This window comes from Thunnus thynnus, chromosome 18, assembly GCF_963924715.1.
Source record: "Thunnus thynnus chromosome 18, fThuThy2.1, whole genome shotgun sequence".
Lineage (NCBI taxonomy): Eukaryota > Metazoa > Chordata > Actinopteri > Scombriformes > Scombridae > Thunnus > Thunnus thynnus.
The window spans coordinates 2,443,286-2,460,284 of record NC_089534.1 but is presented as its reverse complement, the minus strand read 5'-3'; the positions used below and the strand labels follow the sequence as shown (position 1 = coordinate 2,460,284).

The 16,999-nt window shown below is 40.7% G+C and overlaps 1 protein-coding gene across 19 annotated transcripts in view; it reads right to left on the bottom strand.

Annotated features, from left to right (window-relative positions):
• The window catches only part of afdna (afadin, adherens junction formation factor a), a 111,632-nt gene that overhangs the window by 55,257 nt on the left and 39,376 nt on the right, over window positions 1-16,999 (bottom strand). For 15 of the 19 annotated variants that reach the window (XM_067571555.1, XM_067571563.1, XM_067571551.1 and 12 more), the window contains exons 7-14: window positions 14,662-14,746; window positions 14,279-14,425; window positions 12,251-12,295; window positions 10,859-10,953; window positions 10,512-10,762; window positions 5,266-5,335; window positions 4,022-4,092; window positions 3,803-3,870 (exon numbers count right to left, since the gene is read on the bottom strand). In XM_067571555.1, coding sequence (XP_067427656.1) covers window positions 3,803-3,870; window positions 4,022-4,092; window positions 5,266-5,335; window positions 10,512-10,762; window positions 10,859-10,953; window positions 12,251-12,295; window positions 14,279-14,425; window positions 14,662-14,746 — 832 coding nt within the window. The remainder of the gene's footprint in view (window positions 1-3,802; window positions 3,871-4,021; window positions 4,093-5,265; window positions 5,336-10,511; window positions 10,763-10,858; window positions 10,954-12,250; window positions 12,296-14,278; window positions 14,426-14,661; window positions 14,747-16,999) is intronic. The other 4 variants (XM_067571558.1, XM_067571567.1, XM_067571566.1 and 1 more) reach the window with 1 other exon arrangement.

Below are 16,999 nucleotides of genomic sequence, written 5' to 3'. Positions count from 1 at the left end.
TTACTTACTTACTTATATTTTACTTTATACTTTCATACACTACTGATACTACTGATATCCACACCCCACATGCTTTAATTATACTTGGTTACCTTTTCAATTTAGCTTCATTTGGATTCATTTGGTTAATAAAGTTTCTTTTGTTAAACATTGATATGGTGTGTTTATCAGTGTTTCCTTTTTGTTGTGGCCTCAATTCATAACACCAATGAATTCAGAGGATATCAGTGTTTCCTTCAACAGGTTTATGGAAAAGACTATGAGAAAATATTTAGAATATAATGGGAAACTAAAGCTATACAGCAGAAGCAGCCACCTCGTCTGAAATTGTGTCAAACAAACAAATAAAACATCAACCTCCAGGGAAGAAGAGCTTCAGCAAACGTCCTTTATATGTACGGCTATCCTTTAGATCATGATCTAGTTTCTAAATTCACCAAATGACTATTGCTAAGGCTGGTTTCACACAGATAACAGCACTGTATGGAAAACCCCCTCATTCATTTCAATGAGGTCGTTGCTTTGGCGCAGTAGGGACCACACAGAGCGCTGCGGCACACTGTCATCCAGCAAAAACAGTTCAATCTGACAACTTTTGCCACAACAAAATGCAGCGTCATCTGGCAAAGTTTCACATAAAAAAGCCAAAATATGTTCAAGCAGATCACTTTGCAATATAAACAGCATCATTTTTACTGTTTCACTGGTCAACTAAAGGTCAAATATCAGGATGGAGGAGATGTAAAATCTTGTTTAACTGTATTATTCATTCATTCCTTTATTTATAAAAGGTGATCCAATGACAGCAAATCTTTTGCATTTGACATTTAAAAAAAAAAGGTCACAACAAGTAACAACAAACAAAAACAACCATTTAAATTTACAATGCAAATAAGAGAAAGAGATACAGTGATGACGGATAAGACCAGGAATAATCCAGCAGTAAAAACATCTGGATGCAACAATAAGGGTAATAATCAGACGGTCGACTCAATTAAAACTTTAAAATCAGCTAAAAAAAAAATAGTCGATCCAGTTTAAAATCCTGCTGCATCTGAGTGGAGAAAAAAGTATTTACAGGCATTTTTAACAAGCTCTGTTTTAAATTTGGGAGGCACTCCTGAGATTTAATAAAGCAACGAATTTGCCTAAACTGCAGAAGAGATGTGAAATATATGAGCTTGATATAAGTGCATCATACAGTTACTATGCAGTGTTATAGCATCATGGATCTGTTGCTCTTCCTGGACAATAATTCATCACTAACCCACACCAACAGCAGCCTCACATGCATAGTCACCTGATGAGGCTGTTACTAATATACATCTATTACTATCATTAATGCCAGTTTCACCTACCGAGCACTCATGCATGGTTTCATGGAACCTGGTGAGGTCTTCTAACAGTGTAGCATTGATCTGATCCATAATATAAATCAATTAAACTGCAGTACATCAGTCATACGAGAGGTGGATGAAACCTACTGAAAACAGAACCCGTTTTTTAAGCTGCAACAAGTAGTTTTTTTTAAAAAGTCACTGTGGTCGGTTGCAGGATTTGGCTGCTCGTGTGCGGTGAGATACACCAATAAAACCGCTATGAGGCAAACTGCGGTATCACTCTCTTTCAGTTCAGCTTGTTTGGTTGAAGTATTTGATGTCAAACTGGTTGCAGCTGCTCTTTATAGCAGCACTGCAACAACAACTCTCCCTATGAAGACCTGGAGATGAGAGCACAGCAGACGTTTCAGTGATGTGTGCGTCATCATCCCAAACAGCGTATGGTTTCTCCAAATGCATTGTAGGTATGGGACTCTCCAACCGCTCTATGACCAATCAAAACCTCTTTTTGACCTCCTTTAGCTGGAAAAACAGATGATCTCACACTTTGCCAAATATATACTTAGTGCACACTGAGGCTCAGAGCACGAACAAAGTCAATAAATACAAGTGTTAGAAGACAGAGAGAACATCTAGAAGAGCTTAGAGCTACAAGGAGAATGTGGGAAATGACTTTTTAAAGACAACAAACAAAATAATTGTGGTTTTGACTGAATTAATGTAATAAAAGACGGACTTCAAAGACACCAGACAAATTAAAGCTACGGATTAAGATGTTCAGTATGTTTGTTTTAATCTATTACATTCATGTCACCAGAACTGGGACCTTCAGAATAAAACTAAAAAACGTCCTCCACCCAGTAAGACAGGAGGAGGAGACCACATGTTATTTCTGTTCATGAGCCATTATACTGTTAACAAAGGAATGTGCGCACACACAAAGGGACTGATGTGTGTTGAATGCAATAAAGCTAACACAGCGACTAAAAGGATCAGGAACGTGTTATATTATAATGCAGTAATGTGGTACTTATAGTAAAGTGAAGAGACAACATCAATCCACTTAGTGAAGATCCAGAGACTACACAGTCTTCTGTGTTCTGCTCTTAGTTTCTTCTCTTTTTAGCTGCTGACATATTAAGATTGATTAGATACAATGTGCACTTTACTTTGCTATATTTATATAATACAGCCGGCACAGTATTGTTCTACCAAACAATGATGAAGTATATTTTACTTCCCTTCTTCATCCTCTTTCAGGCAAAGTTACAGGAGTCAATGAGAACAGTTATAATCTGTTACCATGTCAATGAACTGCAGAGCCAAATCAACAATGAGAAAACTGAGATCCTCCTTTAGCAGTAAAACTACTAAAAAGCTCTTCTGTAAACAAGCTACTGTTAAATAAAGCATCCTGCATCCCTAAAAATGATGTTTCACACACAAAAAAAGAGAAGCGAAGCTCCTTTTATTGTCTTTTCACCTCAAAATAAAACAGTGAAATTAACTATCATGTTAATACAATCATAGGAAACAACCTTTATGCTGCCCAACACATTTCCAGCCAAATATAATCAATTGGCTCACTTCAAATTAAGTGTAAAGGCAGATAAATGGTTGGTAATTGTGGTGTTAAGAGTGAAAAAAGTCAGTTATAATTTCCCATATCCCAAAGTAACGTCTTCAAATGTCTCGTTTTGTCCGACAAACAGCCAGACGCTAAAAGATATTCAGTAAACAATCATATAAAACAAAGAAAGCAGCAAATCTTTACATTTGAGAAACTGAAACCAGCAAATGTTCTGCATTTCTGTTAACAACTCGAAACAATTAACCAATCATCAGACTTGTTACTGATAATTCTCTGTCAGACGAATAATCAATCAATCATCTAATCTTTGCAGCTGTAACTCACTGCAAACCACGACTACAGGCCAGCAGAATCATCAGTCTACAGCAGAGGTTTCCACATGCTGAGACTGTGGTCCTCCCCTCAGACAAAGCTTGGAAAAAAAAAAAAAAAAAAACACCCTCTCCCCTCCTCACCGCCTTCTTAATTTACTTACTTAGTTTCGCTCAATTACCGGATGCCTATGGGATCAGGATTATGTTATTTGATCCCATAGACACTCAACAATTGAGCCAAGATAGCCTGATATTGCTGTTGGACATCATTTCAGACTACACCAAATATATAAAACAGTCTGTCTGAAGGCATTTATTAGTTTCTGACTCTGTGAAAGTGGGAAAAAGAGTAAAATTCCCCCAAAAAACTACTGTATGTCTGAACTATCTCTTTAACCAAATCACACACATTTAGCCTCCCCCTGAAACTATGTGGAGCCCACTTCCCACTCTGGTCTAAAGCATTATAAAGGCAACAAGGAGTGTTCAATAGTTTCCAGCTATTGACTGGGTCCCAAACACAGTGAGAGGAGAAAACGAGACACAATAATACTTACAGTTGTCTCTGAACTCGATGCTGGCCGGCAGAGTCAACTCTGTCCTGTCTGCTGAAATGTCCTGAGACCTGAAAGACAAACAAAAACATTTGTGAGAAGGGAAGATTACACCGAATACTGAGAGGAGAACGAGGTGAAGGGCGAGGCAGAGGGAGAGGAGGAGGAAAGAGGGAATGAAGATGGAGGAAGAAGAGAAGGAGTAATGAGAGTGTGACTGACCTGCTGTCCTGCTGCTCTCCTCTGATCATGGGTTTGACCATTCCTCTCTCCATCTCCAGCTTTCCTGAGCTCTGCACACAGAACACACAGCGTCAAGCAGCTCCCACAAAATCTAATCAAATATATTAAATAATTTTTACTGTAACTGAATTTACTGACGATGCTCCCGGTTTGAGAACGACATCCAGACATGTAGATGAAGATTATACTGTATAGTGAGGCTTCAGTTGCCACTGTTACACAACCCAACACTAAATCAACAACAAGTAAAATCTTTCCTGCGCTGAATCGGATCAAAGCGTCGGTCGCATGCGGCTGTTTTGGGAGCAATAACACGATGTCTTGCATGAGATTCGCTTTCAGAACTACTAACAAGCAGCTAACATCCAACAGATGCTGCTTTTTTTTTTTTTACAGCTTTCCGGTTGTCTAACAGATCAAATATCTAAACTTGTTCTATAAAATCTACAGCAGCAGCAGCAATAAAATAGCTTGTAGCGTGCTGCAAACAAACATAGAAGTGCTGCTAATGCATGATTACTGTGTGTGTGTGTGTGTGTGTGTGTGTGTGTGTGTGTGTGTGTGTGTGTGATCTTACAATCATCAAAAGGTTTAGTTTTATATAAGTGTGTCCAAATGTTTAACTGGTGCTGTATACATGTCTGGAGCTGAGGTGGATTTTTTAATTAATTTCAAGCAAAAATACTATATGTTGTCTGGTTCCAGCTTCACAAGTACGATATTTTGCTGCTTTTATGTGTTTTACATCATTGTAAATTTAACTTATTTGGATTTTGATTGCAAAAAACAAGCAATCTGATAACGTCGCTGTGGGTTCTGGGAATCTGTGATGAGTATTTTTCACAATTTCTGTCATTTTATAGATTAAAACAATTGACTTATTATTCAAGAAAGTTATTAAATAATGAGAATCATTGTTAGTTGCAACTGTGTCTGATGTTTCTGTTTTTTGAGGTAACACATGTAGGACCATGCAGGAAGTTGTCAGTTAATTTCATTCGGATATTGGATGTTTTACAAAAGTAAATCTTTCTTTAAATAACTGCCTTCGTCTAGCAATTAAATCATTTCCTCACCTACTTATACGCAGAAATATAACACATACAGTAGATATCAAATGGTGTATGTGTGCGTGTGTATGTGTGCGTGTGTGTGTGTGTGTGTGTGTGTGTGTGTGTGTGTGTGTGTGTGTGTGTGTGTGTGTGTGTGTGTGTGTAGGTTACCTTGCTGGTAGGCAGGGCAGCTCCACTGTGGACGTCTCCGTGAAGATCGAAGGTGGTTTCAGGTACGCTGCTGCAGCAGAGACAACAGACATGCGGCAGTTTAGAAGACGAGCAACTGATTTCTCCACAGTTGACTTTTCATTACCGACAACGACAACAGCTCAGACTTAATCCAGACACACACACAGACACGCACACGCACTCATTTATCTAACTCAGGGCTCGTCGTCGTCGAAGAGGAAAGAGCTGGATCTGAGACGCAATAAATGAATGACTCATGAACGCATGCAGACTGATAGCTTGCTTTATACATATGCACACACACTTACATAACAGTCAAATTAGATATAGAGAAGCCAAGCCAGGAGTCCTGACTGCACACTAGACACAGCAAAGCCGCTAGACTGTGTGTGTGTGTGTGTGCATCTGAGTGACAGTAACTGAGTGTGACAGCAGTCAGGTTAATAGACAGGCCTCTGCTTTTCACACTCTATACAGACAGGAGGGCATCATTGTCCAATAAACAATACAACACCGATAAAAACACATTAAGCATGTGTGCTCTGTGTTACTGACAGGGAGGTCTTTGTCATGTACTCAATGACCATTAACAGCATGTCCACGCTCACACAGGCAGAGACATTTTCCATCTCAAACAACAATTTAAGAGTTGACTTTTTTGATAGTTTTAAACAATTTCCATCTATTACATGTTTAAAACACAGAGAGCTAGTAAGACCTCTCAAGATGTTTTCAGCCACTGAAAATCTAAAAAATCTATTTTTATCTAAAATGCTCTCGCATTGTAGTGGACTGTAGGGATGTGCAGAGAGTCCAGTATTTGTATTTGTATCTGTATTTGTTGAGGCAGCAAAATTATTTGTATTTGTGTTTGAATAAAAGTGGAAAGAGGCTTACAAATCCTGTGTTTGCTTTTATTACGCTTTTAATTTTAGAAAATTAAAGTGTTACAATAAGTGTTTATGAATAAACTACCTTACAAAGGAGGTCCCCAAACTGGGTCTCGAACTGGAGTCTCCCAGATCATAGACGACTGCGCTGACTACTGAGCTATTTGTATGAAATAAATATTCGTAAAAAAAACAACTATTTGTGCTTTGCCGAATAATGTATTTGTATTCGGGCACACCCCTGGTGGACGGGGGATAAAAAGCTTTCCTAAGAGCTCATATATGACTGTTATATATGACTCATGTGATCCCATGAAGCGAACAGTCATGTGATCAATGTTGGAGCCACACAAAAAGATTTTTGTTAGTCAAATAAAGCAAAATAACTTTCAGAGGACACAGCAAGTACTGTGTTAACCTTTATACTATTACATCTAGATTTTTTTGTTTGTTTCTTTGTTAATTGTTTTCGTGTTATGCGTCATTACCTTCAGTCTCATCACAGACAACTACAGGAACTGCTGTAACTTCAGGTGAAAAGTAAGTAAAGTGGTAAAAGTGACTCATCAGTTATATTATCTAGCATTTTTATCAAACTAAGTCAAACCAAAGCAAAACGCTTCCACCTGGACATCCATAAGAGTCCATAACATTTAACATAAAACAGTCTGAATAAGCTCTTACAGCTCAGATAAGAGGAACTAAGATAAGAAACCAAATACACATCGATACAGATAAAGTTTCTTTCCAGACTTGTGGTATGTTTTTGCTTCTTGCTCTTCTCTCACTAACTAACGCTAAATACTGCTGACGATGCCGACTAAGTTGAGAGGAGACGGAGATTAAAGTTTTGAGCTCTCCTCTACGCTACAAGATCATCAGTTCAACTGCCAAAACCTGGTGCCAGATAGCTCTGATGTTAAAAATCTGTTATCATGCCAAACTGTGTCTCTAATCTGCCTAAACATCATGACGTGTCTCCGGCTCAGCTGCGCTAGGTATCCTCGTAGGTTTGTAGAGCAGAACATTGGAAAGCAGCCCAGAAAACCACAGAGCTCCACATCCACGACTTCAGGCTTGTAATCCAGAATGAGGTGACACTGAGCTACACTAAATGACAGCTGGTGGTAATTTGCCAGACATTACAGACATCTTTTCTTTTTTTTTAACTTAACTGAGAGTCAGAAAAACTCATCAATTCCTGGATATTTATGGGAGCAAGAAGCAGCTTCTCTCATATGTTCTATTAAAGAGAGCAACTGAAACCGGAGATGAGCTCCTGAATACTTCTCAAACTTGGACCTAAAAAGTGGGACATTTTGCAAAATAACCTTCAAATAATCTTCTTCTTTAAATCAAAACAACTACCTGGCTGTCAACTGCTACCTGCTACTGTTACCAACCAACTGAGGAAGCTAACAGAAGAGTTATTTTGTGAAGACAAGAAGATGATGAACTGGTGTGATGGCGGCGCGACGACGTTTGCAGCGGCCTCTCTTGGTTCTGACTACGCAGTGTCTTTCTCTATGTCTATGTCTACGTGTGGAGTGCAGGGGAAATACGTTTATGATCATCAGCTTCTTTTGGACATTTGTAACAATGACTTTTGCTAAATCACCGCCTTGCCTGGAGCTGCGCCAGAGAGGAAACATCGGAAGCGATGTGACAGGACGTGGAAATGGGACGAGCGCGGTGGAGTGCAAGCTAGGCTAACTGTTAGCCCATACAACCAGCAGTTCCAACAATCATGTTGCCTAATGTTCTGTAATGTTCTCTGGACAGCAAAATGAATCAGTGCTGATCACTCATTGATATGCAAGAGCTGTTTTCTATTGAGATTTTTATGTTTTTATCTTTTTTTTTCCCAATAACACAGTATATCTTTATCCTTTCTGTTGTTGTTGCACTGCTGTGGGCTGCGAGGAACAGCGTTTCAGTTTTTAGTGAATGCAAATACGCAAGGAAATGACAATAAACTAAATCTTGAATCTTGAAGTTACTAATATATCATTTGACCTCATGAAACACAGATGGCTTATCTAATTAAAAAGGTGCAATGTATGACATTCAGCCCCACTGTTGCACTAGCACCAGCATCTCAGACCAAAACAAATGTGCATATCGTTTACTCAATAAAGTTGGAAAGAAAAAAGAAAGCGGCCCTTGAACCAACAGCTCACAAAACTCAGATCGAACTGTCAAACTATGCAGAGCCAATAAAATATGGATCAAGATTCTGTTCTCAAATGTTTCCAGAAACATATTTTATTGAACTGTTTAGGTGGAATATGAGAAAGTTTGTGTGATGCAGCTGCCATTTTGGAAAACAAAACAAAAAACAGAGAAGCTCAGATGACAACACACTCACACACACAGAAGGAGCGTGACTTCATTCTCTGCTCAGGACGCCATTAAATCATTACGTCTTTACATAGCGAATAGTTTGCTGACATCTGGTGGGGCTGAATGTTGTTTATTGCAACTTTAAAATACAATTTGAGCAATTTTGTCAATTTGCATGTTTGCAGGAAAGATATTAAATATTGTTTCTTTGCAGAAAGATCAAGTAATTGAGCTCAACTGAGATCATTTCCAGTTGTCAACATACCAAAATACATGCAGAAATATATAAAAAACAAAAAAACTGAACTATTTCTGTTAGTGATAACATCTTTTTTGTTTGCCTGTTGTTGTTTTTTTTAATACCAGGCTCCTTATCTGTCCATTCACTCAGCACACAAATTGACAAATCAAATCATGCATGACTGTCATTTAATTATACAATTCAGATAGCTTTGGGGGAAAAAAGTGGATCTGTCTGTCGGTTATGTCAGTCAGACAAAGAGCAGCAAAAGACATTTATTTGTTTAAAGAAGTTACAGATAAATACTTAAACTGAGTGTTACACCTGGTGCTGTCTGCAGAGAACAAACCATCCACACACCTCCGTCTATTCCATCACTGATTTTTATTTCATCCGTGTCTCTCTGTTGTATAATCCAGAGTCTGGACAGAGTCAGACGGTCGTATTAACTCTGGATTAAAGCTTTCTGCCCCCACAGAAAACAAGGTCGATAAATAAATTAAAACAAACAAACAGATGATCAAATTGATGAAAACAGCGACACATTCATTTCTGTTTTTTAATCATAGTCATAGATAAAGAGAAAAAAAGTTGATGTATTTAAAAAAGCTACCTGAGCTGATACACTGAATATAAACCCTTAGTGATAATCTTTCCCATTAAATGTAAATAAAAAGTCAAAAAGTTTGCAGGACAAAGAGCCTGAAGGTCTCACTTCACTTACTAATCACTTCCTTCTTCTCTGGTTGAAGGTGCAAATTAAAATCAGCTGATGGGGTCTTTAGTTGAAATGCAAACCTGCACCAAAGTCTCTCAATCCTTTTGAGGAACATGATCTGAGAGCCCCCGTTACACAAACCACATCTAACAATTAGAATGACTGTCCAACTTCAAGGCTTGAAAACTAGCCCCTAAACACATTAACAACCAGAACATTAATGCTGCAGCTGGATTAACATCAACTAAGCTACTGCCATAGATAAAATACAAGTAAGTTCACAGTTTGTAGCTGATTCTGTCTTCCAAATACTTGAATATGAAGTTTTTTAGTTGCCAGAATGCTGCAATGCTTGTAAAGCTTAAACTATCTTTTGATTGTTGCTGTAATTTTAATATAGTAAAGTCCTCTAAAACTACTTAAAAAGTTTACAGGACAGGCTACAAAGAGGAACCAGCCACACTCTTCAATCACTTGAAAGAACTACTTCATGCAGAAACACACAGCAGTGAACTCTGGTGTCGGTTACTTACACACCTCTCTCTCTCTCTCTCTCTCTCTCTCTCTGTCTCGCGGTGTTAGTCATCCAGGGCCATTCAATTCAAATTCAAAACCTCCTTTTTTTCTTGTCCTCCACTCATCCTTATCCTGCTCACACAGTGTCCCTCTCCTCTTATCTGGCTCTGTCTCTTTCTCCCGTTCAGTGTGTGTGAAATGACAGCGAGCAGGAGGCCACACCCCAGACCATGTTGATCAGATTAGAGGGCAGCCTGCCTGCCATAACCCTAGACCTCCGCTCGTACTCTCCTCTCATTTCCTCATTCTCTACAAACCGTCCAACCCCAGACTTCCCTCCTCCCCCTTTTTCCCCTTCCCTTCATCTCTTGCTCTGCCTGCCAAACCTCATCCTCTCCTCCCTTCATCTACAGTAACACCCTGTTCTTGTTTTTTTTTTTTCTGAAAACAAGCAAGAAGAAAAGTATGAGAAGCCAAATAAAGAATAAAGAAGAAGACAGAGGCTTCAGCGACTCACCCGGACTTGTGTCGGCTCCTCATCATGGCCGCCGGTTCTCTCTTCCCTCCCTGGTCGAACATGGGATCCACAAACTTGAAGACGTGTGTGGAGCCGAACTGGAGGGTGGAACCCGAACGCAGCACCGTCGTCTCGGTGACGCGCTGCCCGTCAACGAAGGTGTCGGCGTCGGGGCCGTGCGGAGTCACGGTGACCATGCCTTCGCTGTGCATGAGGTTGCAATGGTGAGGAAGAATACCGGGACCCAGCAGCTGGAGACGAACCACAGCAGCAGGTACAGATCAGTAACGCAGAAACGATACGCACGTTTATAAAGCTGCATCAGGCCGAAGCTCCTCGTTAGTTACCTGGATGGCTCCGTCCTCTGTGCAGTCCGAGCCGACCTCGGTGATGCTGTGCTGAAGCCGGTACAGCTTTGGTTTGTCCCGTGAGTCAGACCCATCTAGACACACACACGCACACATTTAGCACAGGGCAGGGCTGCACTCACAGTAAATTTAGATTCAAAACAAGAAGTTTCAACCCTCTAAACACTCTCACTGACTCTCCCACACAGCTGACGGCATAGAAACCCGTCCATCATTTCAACAGGAGACAGTCGATACCAACTGTTGCATACTGGGGGGGTGTGTGCTGTTAATGTGGCGAGAAAATGTGGGTGGTTGGAGGGACTGTATTGATTATTAGTAAACAGGAGTTTAGTAAAAAAGCAAAGCGGCACATTAGTTCGCTGGGGGAGAAAAGGGGGGAAACGTTGGCTTCTCTGGGGGAAAATAATCTGGGGGGGGGGGAGGGGGAGGGAAAATGAATGGGTATCAGAAAAACCTCAGACCATTTCTAAAAATATTACTGAAATCAACAGAAAGCTAATAACGGGCCTTACGAGGACAGCTTGGCCTCTTAGAAGAATATAATGAGGTTTTAGAATAAACAGCCAACTTCAGTTATGTTATGAGATCATTTATACCAAAAAAAACACTCTGAGGAATAAAAAAGGCTCCACGCTAGACTTCAGGATATCACCAAAGTGTTAATTTAAGCATTATGTGATTTGTGAGTTCTCTCATCACATCCTGCAACCCAGTGTTTATAAATGTACTTTACAGTTTAACTAGTGTTCGGTCCTAAATGTTCACACATGTGCTGCATTTGCAATCTGAAAAATACCAGCTTTTATGTCTTTACTGCTGCTACTTACCAGTACTGTAGTTGGAACATTTAGAACTAAAATTATATAAACTTTCATCAACTGGCTGATGAACTGAAACATTTTATTATATCTGGCACTAAAAATCCATATGAAGTTAAAAAATGTTTCCTCTGGATGTCTTTGAGGCCTGATTGCAGGTGTTTATTCTGAAACTGCGCCTGTTTTTTTTATATAACGTTCAAATTTTTTATTTAAGCCGACAGCACTGGGTTTCAAATCCAGCAAGGATTTGAAGCCTTAAATCTAAATTGTTAAAAGCTGCAGTGAGTGTTATATAAAGTCAAGGACGCTGAACTGACTTTGTATTACTGTGTCTGAAACTCTGGGCTCTATTGATGACTTTTAAGATCATCAATAACTGAAATATAATCCTACTAGAGGACTAAAACTACAACAAAGTCTACTATATTCAGCAGGGGGGGGGAATGCGTTTGATCACTATGGGACCGACTGACAGGTCGGAGGGCAATCCCCCAGCAATCCCATCAGCCATTGCAACAAACACAGAGGTGGTGTGGTGGGTTTTTACCTTCATGATGCCGATAGGCGTAGTAGGCATAGTGATTCCCTCGCCCTAGGCAGACAGGCAGGCAGGCAGGTACGGAGGAAGTAGAACACATGCACAAGGCCCCACACACACACACACACACACACACACACACACACACACACACACACACACACAAGCACGCACACACACACCATGCCATAAGAAAGTGGGAAGGAAAACAGACACATAGCAGAGGGTGAAAATGCAGCAAGGAGGAAAAATGCAGCATTACCTTGTTAACCTATTAATTGCATGAAGGCGCACACACACACACACGCACGCACACACGCACGCACGCACACACACACACACACGCGCACACGCACACGCACACGCACACACACACACACACACACAGAGTATTTCTGAGGGCTGTTAGTCCTAATCCTAACCTCAGTTTTAAAGGAATAATTCACACCTGAAACTCACCATGGCAACAGACAGACGTCCATTAAAGTCTGTTTAACAGTTTAATCACTGTTGTAAATTAGTGCAGTATTAATTAAACTGCAGGTAAAAATAAAGTAGTGCATATGTTGGTGATATTGGTGCTATTTTAAAGGCAAAGTGTGGTCACATCAGATGTTTACTGAGCTTTATATGAAGTTAATTGATCAATACAAACTACTTCATGGCTTTATTTTTGAGTGTAACATCCTCACTTTACAGCATTTTTTTCACAAGTGCCTAAAACGCACAGTGCTGTAAATCAAATATCTCAGAGTGTTTTATTGAGCTAATGTGACATCTCTTAGTACTTGGATATCACATAAAATTAGACACTTTTGAGTCAATGAGGGTGAACAAATCATGATAATAATTCATAATTAACACTCTAATATTATCTACTTCACTGAGTTCTTACCTAAATTAGTCATCAAGTATAAAAGTACACACACACACACACACACACACACACACACACACACACACACACACACACACACAGAACCCCGGATATCTATGAAAGCCACCGAATCAATTTTCCATCTTGTCTGTTTTCCACAGACAGACAATGATCCGTCAACCTGACAGTGGATGAAGTAGATGTGTTAGTATAATCCTGGACTAGACCAGACCAGACCTCCCAGTTACCCCCCCCAATACCATGTCAGCACCACAGCGTGAGTCACTGCGGTGCTGAGACGTGTTTTGGGTAAGTTAATAGCATGACGGGGATGACAGGCAAAGAGGGAGCTGAAGAGAGAGAGAGAGGGATCAGTAGCCAGAAACAAGCTGTTAGGATAAAGTCACATTAAGCAAGACAAGAAGGTATGTTTGTTCCTCTAAATCGCTCCTAGACGTTCAGGTGTTTTACTGTCACAACACAGTCTCCATACTGGGATATTATACAGCATTCCAGGAGTTTTTACATTAGTGCAACTTACCTTTTGTTGTTATCCGAGTCTCTCAACCTGCACTTTGTAATTCTATTTCAGTTAGTGAACCTTTGACTTTCAACAATTACACTATGTTTACTGTTGATGTTTAGATCCCTGACACATTCTCTGCTAATTAAATGAGCCTCAAATAAACCTAGAAATTTAAGGTACAAGACATTAACATCTTAAAGTGTTTTAGGGTGGATGTTTCCTCTGAAAAAGGACCTTGAACAGAAACTGAACATGACCAAATCCATCCAGGAAAAAAAGATAAATAAGAAGGCAAAACACACAAATTATAGAGAATATTCTGGCATGTTCATCTTAGTCTGGCTTTTATACACTGAGGAAATCCTGCACAGCTGGAATCCATAACACAGCCTCATGTGATTCACTCACCTTGGCAGCCTCACCTTTAGTTAACCTTAAATGTTATCTACTGCAGCAACACTGCCACCCGGTGGTGCCTGCATGTCATTACACTAGTGTTCATCAGCCACTAATACTGATACAGGTACCACTGATGGATACTAGTGCTACTGCTGACCTTATGGTGCTGTGTGTGTGTCTGTGTGTGTGTTAGTGTGTGTGTGTGTGTGTGTGTGTGTGTGTGTTGCGGTCCTACCTGGGCTCAGCTCCACCAGATAAGGCAGTTTCTCGGGCGGCAGGGAGCTGGTGCTGCCGTCCTTTCGCAGGCTCTTGTCGTCCACTTTCCTTCCCTTCCTCCCCTGGTAGTCAGGAGGTCTCTTCTTCAGCTGGAACACTAACGCTCCTACACACAATATAATATCATTTTTATAACAAGTCCCTGCATGCTCGTATTTACTTTGTAATGCCACTAAATGAACAAGACAGGAGAGAAGTTCTGCTAATAAAACTGTAATGACTGTAAGGCAGCAGCAGGGGGCGGCAGACACCAGGGATGGAGAGTGTGCTTAAGAGAAGCACACTGTGAATATACTGTAAGGGATGAGTAACTGTGTGTGTGTGTGTGTGTGTGTGTGTTACCTCTGTCAGCAGGCCAGTCTCTGAAGATCTGCAGTGGACACTCGGCGTCGTCCAGGATCACCTCTTTGCCCGACTTGTCGTCTTGCTGCACAGGAAACAAGACAGACGACGAAGCGGCCAGTTAAAGCAACTCAACACAGCGACGACGTCCACCACTGACCAGACCGTGGTTTCCCTTCTTAAAGAATGTCCTACTGTTCATGTCATTAACAGTCAAATAAAAAAAAAAAGGTGCACACACATGATTTGATTTCTGTTTCTGTCACAGATGCTCCTCGATATATAACAGTGATTTTAATAAGATACTTGTTTAAATAAATCTTTAAAAGACCTAAAATGCTTTAGAACATTTGCAGGCCAGTAAATGATTAAGGTTTTGTGATTAGGAACATTAACTTGAGAGCTTCAATTAACTATAACTCTGAGGTATTTGTACTTAAATATTTCTGTTTTGTGCTACTTAAAGGACCAGTCTGTAGGATTTAGTGGGATTTATTAGCAGAGTGGAATATATTATTCATAATTATGTTTTTATCAGTGTATAATCACCTGAAAATAAGAATTGTTGTGTTTTCGTTAGCTTAGAATGAGCCCTTTATATCCACAGAGGACGCGGGTCCTCTTCCACAAAGCCCGCCATGTTCCTACAGTAGCCCAGAATGGACAAACCAGACACCGGCTCTAGAGAGGACCTTCACAGCCACCGTAGGTTCTTCTACACGCTTGGAAGGGGAGGATATTTAGTTGGTTGCAATCTGCAACTTCACCACTAGATGCCACTATATCCTGCACACTGGTCCTTTAATACCTCCGCTACATTATTATTACAAATATTGTACTTTTTACTCCACATTTATTTAACAGCCATAGTTATTATTTACGTCAGTGTTTATATGTCTTTATTTCCTACAAATAAGGTGAGTAATCATACTCAACCACATTAGACGGCAGGACTCCTTTGATGCAGAACATTCAGAGCAGTTTTCTTCCAGATGTCATTATATATGTGAACCACTTTAGAGAACAAAGAGCAGAGCCATTCTCCCAGACGTTTACTTTTCATAATGATATTGTGATGTTCTCTGGCCCCCCCCCCCCCGAACATAAACACGCTGGCTGACATGCTACTAGCTACTATACGACCGCCTACCTCTCATGCTCACTAACCTAATGGACTTTCCCTGTGCTTTAGTCTCATCAGCAAATTGCAACTGACTATCAACTCTGTGTGTGTGTGTGTGTGTGTGTGTGTGTGTGTGTGTGTGTGTGTGTGTGTGTGTGTGTGTGTGTGTGTGTGTGTGTGTTCGGCCTCTGGAGGGTCGTCCACTGTTTTGGCTGTGGGAGCGGCAGGTATTTCGTATGATTGGTCATAGCCAGAGTCCATGTGAGAGGATAGATATGGGAGAGGCTGTGAAGAGGGCAGCCAAGTTCACCATCGCAGCCTCATGCATGCACGCAAACACACACACGCGCACACACACACACACACACACGCACACACACACACACACACACAGAATCTGCTGCTGCTGCTGTAGCACTCAGTCTGAAAGCAATTGAATTGCATTCCTCCCAAAGGTTTTTGTGCCAAGTAGCATTCTGTTTCAATCTGCCAGTCTGGTGAAGTGTGTGTGTGTGTGTGTGTGTGTGTGTGTGTTTCTATGCATGTGTGTATGTCACTGTGACCTTGGGTGTCCTCTCCACGACCTCTCAAAAGGATGATAGGTGTTTATTGATGAGATAGGAAGATGACAAGAAGGTTGTGTTCAGTGGAGAAATGGGCAACAGCTGGTAGTAACGTCAAAGATCTATTTTATCTATATTTGGTGAATATCAAATATATCAAATTATGACAGATAAGGTGCTGTGGTCAAACAGCAGCGTACTCTCTGTGACTTTAAATATGTTAAACGGTATCCAGACCAGCTGGAGGGACTTGCAAGTCATAAAAGGAGAAGACAAAACCTGCAAGTTCCTCTAAACAATAAGTAAAATCCAAGTTACACTAAACTCATTTAACTCTAGTCAACCGAACTAAACTGCCACGACCGTTTATTGGTGGACTGGGAGGCAGTGAACAAGCCTGAGCAAACTTTTTTTTTTAGTGACAACACACCATATTCAGTGGTTTTGGTGCATGTGGTCATGTAGCGGAATAACCCCTAAATTCCACCGGGCACGTGTGCACCGCGTTTCAGAAGCGTCCCAGAAGCGTCCCAGAGGCGGCTCTCCGCTCCGCTGCGCTAAAGATAGGCGCCTCGTCTATTTTTTACGGAGGCCGCGTCAAGCAGCACAGAGCAGAACGAGCTGGGCAGGAAGTCAGACACAGAAACAGCAT